Raw genomic sequence first — 12,203 nt, 5'->3', positions numbered from 1 at the left:
AATACCTGGTTGTTTAAACTAAACATTACTAGGTAATTACAAAGACATTAGATGGGAACTATGAGGAAAATTACAGGTATTTACTAGGTTAATATTGGTAACTACCAGTCAATTTACCATGTAATTACTCTGAAATTACATGAATTATTTCTAAGTAAGTACCAGGTAATTACTAAGTATTTTTCTGCAAACTATCAGGAAATTGTAACCTATATTTGAGGTAGTTACCAGCTAATTACACTTCAATGCACATGTAGTTACCTTGTATTTACTATACATTTCATGGATAACTACCGGGTATTTACTCATTCATTATTGATTTATGTATTATCAATGGATTGGTGCATGTACCCCCGAGGGTGTAAATGACTCTATTGACCTTGTAATTAACCTGATAGTTACCATGTTTTACCTGGCAATTGGCAGGTACTTACCTTGTAGTTACTTGCCCAGTAATTCTATTTCCTAAGTATTTACCCAATAAGTACAGAAATAATTACCTGATATTTACCCATTAATTAAAGTGAAACTGGACTGTAAAAGAAAGCGTGTGTTTCCATAATATTACCTGGTAATTGTAGATTATAATTATAAAGATTTGAACAATTGGCAAAACGTTGGATAATTACCTCCCCTTTACCCCGCAATTAGAAAGTTGGACCACACCCCCTCACATATTCCTCCTCACACACACCCCCTCACATATACCTCCTCACACACGACCACCACCTTGTAACAAATACGCCAAAACAGGTGATCTGTCAAATACTTTTTTTTTCTTCAAAAGGATAAAGAAAAAAATACGTAGTTCTGTATAAAAACATATTGTACAGTGTAAAACGTATTGCATAGTGTAAAACGTGTTGAAAATATAGGCACATTCAGTCAATCAATGCAACAAATAAAAAATACAGTGCATTCAATAACGATATAACAACATATTTAGATCTCAAACTGGCATGTCAAGGACCCCAGTTTTATCTGCATTTGGCCAAAATAAAAGCATAAAAATAAAACGTAAAATGACAGAAGTGCTTAATTCACAGCACATAATCTGCTGCCATTTACACGCACCACCAGCTGAAAAATAGCAGGTCTACAAACTCATAGCGCAGCAGATTACGTACAGAGTGAATTAAGCACTTCTGTCATTTTACGTTTTATTTTTGTGCTTTTATTTTGAAGAGCACCGTTCTTCCTCTTACTTCCGTTATTGACGAAGCTTAACTTCCTGTTCCCGTCCGAGCGTAGCAGCATGCTAACGCTGCTCCAGAGTTGGTAAAATATGCAAGCAAATGATTAACTTGTCATATTTTGTGTTGAAACTTATGAAAAGTATTTTTTATTTGTTGCATTGATTGACTGGATGTGCCTATATTTTCAACACTGTGCCTAGTTTTATGTTTTACACTGTGCAATACGTTTTATACTGTACAATATGTTTTTATACAGAACTTTGTATTTTTTTCTTTATCCTTTTGAAGAAAAAAAAAAAAGTATTTGACAGATCACCTGTTTTGGCGTATTTGTTACAAGGTGGTGGTGTGTGTGAGGGGGTGTGTGTGAGGGGGTGTGGTCCAACTTTCTAATTGCGGGGTAAAGAGGAGGTAATTATCAGACGTTTTGACAATTGTTCAAATCTTTATAATTATAATTTACAATTACCAGGTAATATTATGGAAACAACACACACTTTCTTTTACAGTCCAGTTTCACTTGAATTACTGAGTAAAAGCCAGGTAAAAATGTCTGTACTTATTGGGTAAATACTTAGGAAATAGAATTACTGGGCAAGTAACTACAAGGTAAGTACCTGCCAATTTCCAGGTAAAACATGGTAACTATCAGGTTAATTACAAGGTCAATAGAGTCATTTACACCCGCGGGGGTACCTGCAGCAATCCATTGATAATAAATAAATCAATAATGAATGGGTAAATACCCGGTAGTTATCCATGAAATGTATAGTAAATACAAGGTAACTACATGGTCATTGAAGTGTAATTAGCTGGTAACTACCTCAAATATAGGTTATAATTTCCTGGTAGTTTTCAGAAAAATACTTAGTAATTACCTGGTACTTAGAAATAATTCATGTAATTTCAGAGTAATTACATGGTAAATTGACTGGTAGTTACCAATATTAACCTAGTAAATACCTGTAATTTCCCTCATAGTTCCCATCTAATGTCTTTGTAATTACCTAGTAATGTTTAGTTTAAACAACCAGGTATTTACCATGTAATTGCATGGTTGTTTAGTTTAAACAACCAGGTATTTACCATGTAATTACATGGTACAAGAAAATACGTAATAGTTACCTATTACTTACTGGGTAAATTACCTGGTAGTTACCATGTAATTAACTTGTAAATACAAGGTACTACTAGGTAATTACAGTGTAATTACCATGGTATTACCTGGTTATTACTGTACTGTAAAAGAAAGGGTTACCCTTATTTATGGTCTTCAAAAAAAAAAAAAAAAAACTTAAATTGCATCATAGAATTTCTATGAAATCAGTGGTCTACTTGTTTAAATCCCAGTTTTCTGGGGGTCTTTCTGGACTGGTGACCCGTCACACTGGACCCCTCTCTCTCGTCCCGCAAAAAAAAACCCAATTTTGTCATTAACAGTTTTTAAATAAACCTTTTATGAATTTTTTTTTTTTTTTTTTTTTTTTTTTTTTTTTTTTTTTTTTTTAAATTGTACAAAACTTTGTTGTGCAGAAGTCTCAGAAATAACCAAATGAGTTACGGGCAGCATTTTGGGGTTAAACCACCGTGAACTGATGAATATAAAATGTCTATCAGTGAGACGGGGATGTGTTTTATAGAAAGACTTATCGAGAAGAAAAGGCAACCTTTTTGACGTCAGACGTTTCTCTTATAAAAACGGGGTCCAGTTTAATCTGAAAACAGCAGCTGATCAACAACTGGTCTTCATCAGTGAGAGGAACTTACCGACATCTCCAATCCTTAAAAACTATTTCTAAAGTAACATGTGACGGCTGTAACAACATTTTTATGTTTGAATTATTAACAGGAAAAACACGCTGCATTATCTGATCAGCTTTTATTCCCTTGTAAATAGAATATCAATAAAAACACCTTAAAAATAACAAATTAAGGTTTATCCAACAGATGAAAAAGTAACAAAAGGCTTATGTAGATTTCCTACATAGCGATTACACAACAGTCTACTGTCCAAAAAAGGCACTAAATCTTGAAATAGAAAAAAGAACAAGAGGATAATAATTAAAAAAAACAAAACAACAACAACAAACTGATACAACATACAAACATCTGAGGTTTGATATTTTTCATTTTACAAAGATTTACTGAAGAGCTTATTGCCAGAATGAAAATAACCACCACTTTTAAAAGAGATGTTAACTTGAGTCATATTAGCAGTCCCTGAACATAAAAGGCTGGCGGTTCTGCAACGTATGAAAACTGCATGAATGAGAAACGTCTTTATTTATTCAGTCTAATACTCTGGAGACAATTGGACCGCTAGCGAAAAAATCAGTCATTTCAAATACTGCTGATCAGTTTTATTGATCTGACGTGTCCCGGATGAGTAACTGATTACTTGTTCAACTAAAGCAGGGGTCGGCAACCCAAAATGTTTTAGAGCCATATTGGACCAAAAACACAAAAAACAAATATGTCTGGAGCCGCAAAAATCTCGTATAAGCCTTAGAATGAAAGCAACACATGCTGCATGTTTCTATACTAGTTAAAACTGGGGGAAGATTTATTTATTCATTATGCACTTCGAGAAAAAATTCAAAATGTCGAGGAAATAGCTCAAATTTCTTGAAAAAGGTCGAAATGTCGAGATTAAAAACGAAAGAAAAAAAGGAAAAAAAGAAGAAAAAAAAGGAAAGAAAAAAGAAGAAAAAATGAAAGAAAAAAAAATAAAAAATGGAAAATTAAAAAGGTCAAACATTTCTGAAAAAGCTCCAGGAGCCACCAGGGCGGCGCTAAAGAGCCGTGGGTTGCCGACCCCCGAACCAAAGCAACCCGGAGTGGGTTCATGTCCACGTGGTCCTGATGTTTATTGCTTTTTTCCTCGTAATATGATTCTGTTTTTGATTTTTTTTCTTCCTGTGTTACCTCAGACCCAAAAAAAAACAAAACAAGAAAAAAAAAAACACAAAAAAGAGCATAAAAAACAAGCAAATAAACAAACCACATCATGACAGGACCGTGAAGGCAACAACTGAAATGGTTAAAGTCCTGAAATAATCTCAAAACAGCACATGGTCTTCAATGAACCTGAAGCTTGGCTTCAGAAAAGGCTTCTGCTTCGCAGATCAACACAAAAACAACGTCATTTTTGGTGTTTAAAGGAAGGAAAAAACAAACAAACGATCCGACAGGAAGCTACGTAAGTGATATCTGGAAAAGCTTAAAGCGTGAACACCCAGGACAGCTCTGCTGCCGCACAAATAGATCCATAAACTTCAATGTCCTCGGACATTTCATCTAAAACACCAAAGACTGGTTTTGATAGGAAAGATGGATGTGTTGTGGTTGTTTTTCTCTCGTGGAGGAAGTTTACTAATTAACGATTTCCATCTAAGTGGAAGTTCCCTTTCCGAGTTTCCCTTTGGAAGAAATAAAACGATAAACGTCGTCACAGTTTGCCATCAGTTAGTCGTTTGTCATTATTATTGTCGGTCTGTGTACTTCGCGGCCATCCGTTTTTTCTTTTGAAATGACAAAATAAAAATAGAGATATAATCCAAAATAATCCGTTTCCCATCTTTTGTTTTGATAATAAAAAACGGAAAACGTATCGTTATCCGATACTGAAAACAAGGATTGGACAAATGGGGGGATTGCACATGCGCAGTAATAAATGAAGAAAGTTGTTTCTGGTTCTTTTGTTGATCAGATTGAAAATTAACAGTTTTAGATTTTTCTTAATGTTGAAACAGAAAGTAAATCAAATATGAAACCTGGGAGTGAAACATGAGTTTAATCTGTAATCTGTCTTCACTCCGTCATGAAACTGCAGTGATGTTGTGACAGTCCGTTCAGCTGCAGCGTCCAATCAATAATCAATAACATGTACTGAACTCTAACATACTGGAAACCAATAGGAAATAGAGAAAATAGTTTTCTACTCGCTGTCTTAATTCCCAATTTCATTTTCAAACACATAAATGAAATCGGATAACGGATAACGATCCTTTTTGCGTTTTTTATTATCAAAACAAAAGATGGGAAACGGATTATATCTCTATTTTTTTATTTTGTCATTTCAAAACAAAAAACGGATGGCCGCGAAGTCCACGGACCATTGCCCCCCCCGCCCCGCCCTCGCCCTCGACAGCCTAGATCTGTGATTCACATTGAGGTGGCTGCAGGGTGAAGCTCCCGGCCGAGGAGGAGGAGGAGGAGGAAGAGGAGGAGGATGTGAGGTATCTGCGTTCAGGTTTAGCTCTGAACTAATAGCTTAGAGGTTGAGAAGCAACCGGTGAAGGAAGCTGAAGCTTTCTGTGTCTAGTGGCGGCACGCCGAGGCGCGTACGGCCGGTGTAGAAGTCCCGGTAGGGGGGGGGAGGGGGCTCTGCAGTAACATAAGGCACTTCAACATAACATCAGTTTTAAAAAAGGAAAAGTTTTTCTAACCAGAGAGGGTTTAGTGTTGAACCCACAGGACGATGGACCTCTGACCTCTGACCCCTCCGAGAGCCGGAGCTCTTCGGTTCAAAACTTTTTTTTTTTTTTCAAACTACATTGAAAACATTTTTTTTAATAGAGGGTTTGCATTGACGTCACATCCGCACCGGACCAGCCCCCTTACTCTCACTGAGTGGCAAAACATCATCAAAAACAGCTGCAACTAGTGGAGAAGACGGGATAACAGCCGATTATCGGCTTAAATTAAAGGCAGTTGGACTTGACAGTGACCCGTACAGTTACCCCAAGAACCAGTGGAACATGGACATTAATATTTGGCCACGAATCCAGTTTCCTGATATTAGATGAGGACACCGAACTTTATGATTTTTAACGTTAGCTACCCAAAAATCGAACATTACCTGATACAAAAAGGGAACCTGAAATTCCACGTTTCGGTGTCTGGAATCCAGTTGTTTCTGAGAATTGCAGCGATACATTTGTCTCTCTTTAGCTTATTTTTCGGCAGTCTGTAAAACGATAACTCCGATTTCTTCCTAAATCTGAGTGCAATGAGTACAGTCAACCGCACAACAGCTCTTTCCCATTTTAGATGTTTTCCAGTTGCTCAAACTGAAAGTTTACGCTGACACTCAGTCTTTCTGACACTCAGTCTTTCTGACACTCAGTCTTTCTGACACTCGGTCTTTCTGACACTCGGTCTTTCTGACACTCGGTCTTTCTGACACTCGGTCTTTCTGACACTCGGTCTTTCTGACACTCGGTCTTTCTGACACTCGGTCTTTCTGACACTCAGTGGGCGTAACCCGCCGTGAAGTTGCGTCTGTGACGTCATGCGCATTCCCTCTATTAAAACATTTTAAAAGGAAAGGCTTGAAAGACTTCTACAACGGCCGTACAAGTTAATTATTCATGATTTTTTTCACTGATCTGGACAAAAAATAAATTCAACAAATCCGAGCGACTGATCTCAGGGAAACCGTCTTCTGTGCTCCGCCAGTCGCTCATAGTGTTCGTTTCAAAACAGCAGGGGCTCTAAACACCGTGGTACTCAATAAAGTGTCATTTAAATGAAAGCTTGGGGGGGGGGGGGGTACGTGTTTACAACACGTGGCGTATCAATAACACCCACAGATACGCCGCAGGAAATGCATTTTACTTGCAATAAGCCGACGCATCTGATGCGTCCCGTTACGTCTGTTAGCTCCCTCCTCGACTAGCAAACTTTCTAAAAATACACAAATATTAAAACTCAATATTCTGGATATAATATTTAAACTTTCACCGATAAGATCATACTGATAACTCTGGTTTGATGCGTATAAGCTCATGCAGTGAGATGGATCGTCTCCTGTGGTGCTCCGGCACCTCCGGCTGATCGATCGGTTCGGCTGATCGATCGGTTCGGCTGATCGATCAGTTCTGGCTGATCTCACAGTGATCAATCACTCCGACGCGTCGGGGTTATGTACAACTCTGCGGGTCGAAGCCCCGAACACCCAACACTACTTAGTACAAGTTAATAACTGCTAAAATAGTAGCTTTAAAATAGTTTACTTAGAAAAGCACTTATGATATTTGTAGTTTCACATCTAGTTTGGATGAATGAATGAATGAATGAAAAATCAAAAATGTTCTTTTTTTTGAATATAAAGAAGCAGAAAAATGAAGAAGAAAGTTTTTAAAATTGCTTATTATAAAGTGAAAAGTTAAAGTGAATTAAAACAAACATGAACACTGAGTATTCAATACTCAATAGATTTCCTATTTATAAACCCAGCTGTTCATGAAGCTCAAAGGATTATGGCACTTTTGTCATTTCTGAATATATTAAGCTTATATTCTCAGTCGGGGGGGGGGTTTCTTACTGCGCGCCACTTCTGATCGCCGGCGCGCAGACGTCAGAGGACGACTGAGGTCTCAGGAGCTCCAACAAAAAAACCGAAGATGAGTTTCCACGTCCTCACCGCGCGATGAGGTTGTGGTTGTTTGTGATCACAGTGCAAGACCCTGAAACTACGTTGGTTCCCAGATACAGTGTCTCTCCGAGATCATCTGCTCTGTGGAAGACTCAAAACGTCGGAATATTTTAAAAAAACAATAAACAAATCAGTGAAGAAATGAAGCGAAAAAATAAAATCACGAGCGTTTTTTTTTTTTGTTCCTTGGATTTGTCTCCGGGGACATTTTCAGTCTTCCACAGGTCGCTGGAGGACACTTAAAAAAATAAAAGCTTGTCATTATCGTTAATAATATACGAATAATAGTTCTAAGAGCGTAGTAGAGTAGGTTGGTGGTTGGAGGTAGGGTTGGGAGGTATATTAGGACTGGAGTTTACGTGACTTTTGGTCTTTTTTTTTTTTTTTTTTCTTTTCCTCGCTCGTTACATTCCTACAAAATCTGCTTGCATATAATGACACCTGTTGGGACGGCCCGGGCCGTCTCTGCGGCCGCCGTCGTCCTCAGTCGTCTTCCAGAGTCTCCTTCTTGATCTCGCTGCCGGCGCCGTTGAGCCGTTGGGCCGAGGACGGGCTGCTGTGACCGGCTGGAAGTTTCTCCAGAGCAACGGGGTCCTGGGGGTCGGACAGGCCGCCGGGGACGCCGGGCTCGTCCTGCAGGGACGGGGACGGGGGGGACCAGGACACGCCCGCCAGCCTGGCGCCCTCCGCCTGGGCCGCCGCCCCCACCGCCAGGGCGCGGGCCGCCAGCGAGGCCCGGTGGCCGGGGATCCCCCGAGCCAGGGCAGAATACCAGTTGGGGAGCAGCGTGGGAACCTGGGGAGCAGACGGGAGCGATGACGGGAATTGAGAAAATTTTTCCAATTCAGATTCTATTTTGGATTCTGTTTAAAGATTCGATTCTTTATGGATTCTCTTATCGATTCTCATTTGGAAAAAAGGAGAACAATCCAAGTGTCCAGTAACATGTTCAACACCACAAACTTAGTCACTGCTGGTGACATTCATCTATTCTGGCCTGATTCTCCTCCCTGCCTTGATGAAAGGAGAAGTTAGCGGTAGATGCTCTTTAACTTCTCCATAGATGAGCTGACGAGCTGCAACTGTGTCAGCAGCGCCCGACACGTCCGCGTGGCCGAGCGCGCAGCTCTTCTAAAGCATGAATTATGGTTCTGCGTTAAATCGACGCAGAGCCTACGGCGTAGGGTACGCAGCGACGCGCGCGCCGTACAGTGCGGGTCGCCTACGCCGTAGGCTCTGCGTTGGTGTAACGTGGAACCATAAATCAGCCTTACCACACACCGGCTGACTCCGCGCTCCCAGCGCATTAGCCGGCCGAGTCCTAACAGTTTCCCCCCATTGTTGAAATGTCCACATTGCAAGTGTTGTCGCCCTGTTGTCATCTTTTTTGGTAAAATGTAACCAAACTTTCGAGCGTTTATGCCGCTTTGTCCTCGTGATTTCTTAAGAGGTGAAAGATTTCGTGTTTGTTTGTCTGGTGAACCGGAAGAAAAACTAGTGGAATCGGATCACAGGTTAATACAACTTTTAATCATGTCAAGCACAAGGTTTTTCCGGCCGGAGGTACACTTCTGTCAGACCACTTGGGTCGGAGAGAAATGCACACGGGGGTCATCGATCCAATCTTTTTTATACTGAAAAGGAGGGTGTTCTTTGCAAATGATTTCCATTGGTTGAGCCTAAGAGACGTGTCACTTCCATCTTCCTTTCCCTGGGGTGTCAAGCCTAGCTCACAGGTGAGACTCCCCACAGCTAAGCGTCTGCTTATTCCCCAATGGCATGTGTATTGCAAATTAATTTCATTAGGAGAGCCAGATCAAGGGGAAATCACCTTAAGGTGTCACCTTTCCCCCGTCTCCTCTCCAACAATAACATGTGTATTGTATTTAACTTCTAATCTAATGTTTGTTTACCCTTGGCTCTTAATCAGAATGAGATTACTTTGAAGAGAGAGCCCAGACAGTTTTGAGCTTCAATAATGTCATGAAATCCTAACAGAGGTGACTTTAAAAAGAGGGTCTTAAGAGGCCCCCAGCCTTTGGCTCCTCGATGGTGTGCCAGGGGGTCCCCAGAAAAAATTATTTGTTTTTAACATAAATATAAAATAATAATAAAATAAATATTCTTCTCTAATAGAAATTAAAATTCTCCTTTTTAAAAGGATAGCTGAGCACTCAAAAATAAAACTACGTCAGCCAGTGACAAATACAATCAACTCAAGTCCAATGGAACTGTGCAATTCTGCAACCATCAACTATGAAGAATTAACAATTATTTAGCAGAAAAATAAGCATATCTGCTTTTTCAGGAAGGTTACGCGATGTTTCTGGACTTATGGTGTCTCCAGCTGTGGAAAACAACCAAGTCACCCTGTTGTCATCCTTTTTGGTCAAATGTATCCAAACCTTCGAGCGTTTATGCCGGTTTGTCGCCATGTTTTCCTGCTGGGCGCGAATGGTGACGTCATCCGCGCCGACTGGAATTGATAAGGGAATCATTTGCAAAAAAGGCAAACGATTCCAAGGAATTGAAACACTGGGAACCGGTTCTCAACTAGAACCGGTTTTCTATTCCCATCCCTAAAGCTGGGCATACACTGTGCAATATTTTAAATCGTTTGATTCAGCCCCATCTCAAACTGCACGACTAGATCGCTGAGTTCAAAAGTTCACAGCCCACGATTTATGGTGTCACACTGTACGACCCGATGCTCGGATGCTCCGTCTGCTCACACTATACGATCATAATCCTCACACTATACGATCATAAACCTCCCGTCGGACCTCTGTTACTGGAACTCGAGGCTGGTTTTGGGGCAGGGGTGAGCTGTGTCCACACAAACGTGCGTCCTGCCCACCCGATCAAAAGTTATGGGGATCCTTTATTTTTTTACAATTGAATTTTTTTATATATATTAAAAAAATCCCAAAATATCTGTACCGTTTCTGATTGGGTGGGCACTGCGCATCATTTTTAGACACAACAATGAACGCATACCGCAAAAGTTGTGTCTCGGCGGAGGGACCCGGCGTCCCAGCAAAATGAGAAACAGAGAAGAGAAGTGTTCAGAACAGCACACAGAGCACACACTGAAGGCTGATTTATGGTTCTGCGTTACACCAACGCAGAGCCTACGGCGTAAGTTACGCGGCATCGCACCCCGTACGGTGCGGGTCGCTGCGTACCCTACGCCGTAGGCGTATGGTTGGGCAGACGTGGGAAATGCGGCCTTTTTTTTTCTGCTATTAAAACATGATTTGTACTGTGAATTGGCAACACTTTAAACTACAAATAATAGTTTTTGACGTCACGTCAGAGATTGCGCATGCTCTCTGTGAAAGGATGAGGCCAATCGGGTCGTAGCACGACCAGGATTTCAAACACGTTTGATTTTCTTGCGAGCACACGATTTGTGATCGGGAGCTCGTCGTGAGGCGTTACTCTCTCGTCGTTACCCCACGTTTACTGCATGCGGCTCGACCAACGATTGGGTCGAAATCCGGCCCGATCCAAAAAATAGTCGCACGACTGGAAAATCGGCTCAAAACGAGACGATAATCGCACAGTGTCTGCCCGGTTTAACGGGAGCGGTTCGTCGCTCCGGATCCGTCTGTGACTGGAGCCGTGGAGAAGGGGACGGGGCTTACCTGGGTGGGCGAGGACAGGTCGGCGCGACTGAAGGCAAACTGCCTGGCTGGCGGTCTCTTGTCACACAAAGACACCTCGCAACCCTGTGAAACAGCCCAGTTATCACACACATCCTGCTTCCGTACTGAGTTTCATGAGCGGATGCGGGTCGCCAACCTGGTCGGGGAAGTCGTTGCCGTCCACCTCGTCGTTGATGGACTGACCTCCGGGACTCTGGACCTCAATGCCGTGACTCTCCAGGATCGCTGCTTCTTCAAAAACACAAACTTCATCACAGAATATCAACTCAGGACGTCCTGCTCCTGCTGCACGCGGTGCATGCTGGGTAACAGGAGTTACACTTTAACATCCCAAGGACACAGAGGTAAACATTACCTATGTTGGCGCGCCTCTTGATGTCTTTGCGGCGGTTTGCAAACCAGTTGTAGACTTTGAGGGATGTAACTCTCTCCAAGTCAGACAGCTTCTTCCCTGCAACACAAACCAGGGCGTCTACAGGTTAGATTAGGGGTCGGCAACCCAAAATGTTGAAAGAGCCATATTGGACCAAAAACACAAAAAACAAATATGTCTGGAGTCGCAAAAAATTCAAAAGTCTTGTATAAGCCTTAGAATGAAGGCAGCACATGCTGCACGTTTCTATATTAGTCATAACTGGGTACTCTGCTGTAAATGTTGCATGCAAATGTCTTTCAACACGACTCTTTTTGTTATTGGACAACTTCTCACTATGGAGCAAACATTCAGGCAATGAATGCAAATGATTCACTCCAAGAAACGTTGAATCCTCTTTTTCTCCTCAGTTATTTTTCTCTTTTTCTCTTTGGAAACAATCCCTTTTGGCCGGTTTGTTTACAACAGCCACCTGCCTGGCGCCCCCTGCTGGTAGAAACGCACAATTTAAATGACATATTTTGGTC

The 12,203-nt window shown here is 41.3% G+C and overlaps 1 protein-coding gene across 3 annotated transcripts in view; it reads right to left on the bottom strand.

Annotated features, from left to right (window-relative positions):
- Nucleotides 1-3,058: 3,058 nt before the first annotated feature.
- LOC133464795 (homeobox-containing protein 1-like) overlaps nt 3,059-12,203 on the bottom strand; it is a 29,783-nt gene continuing 20,638 nt past the window's right edge. Inside the window, exons 7-10 of one of the 3 annotated variants that reach the window (XM_061746985.1) lie at nt 11,659-11,754; nt 11,440-11,534; nt 11,283-11,366; nt 3,059-8,430 (exon numbers count right to left, since the gene is read on the bottom strand). In XM_061746985.1, coding sequence (XP_061602969.1) covers nt 8,119-8,430; nt 11,283-11,366; nt 11,440-11,534; nt 11,659-11,754 — 587 coding nt within the window. In that variant the 3' untranslated portion in view covers nt 3,059-8,118. The remainder of the gene's footprint in view (nt 8,431-11,282; nt 11,367-11,439; nt 11,535-11,658; nt 11,755-12,203) is intronic. The other 2 variants (XM_061746990.1, XM_061746995.1) reach the window with 2 other exon arrangements.

Source organism: Cololabis saira, chromosome 2 (genome assembly GCF_033807715.1).
Source record: "Cololabis saira isolate AMF1-May2022 chromosome 2, fColSai1.1, whole genome shotgun sequence".
Lineage (NCBI taxonomy): Eukaryota > Metazoa > Chordata > Actinopteri > Beloniformes > Belonidae > Cololabis > Cololabis saira.
The sequence above is the reverse complement of the archived record's forward strand: the minus strand, read 5'-3'. Positions and strand labels throughout refer to the sequence as shown.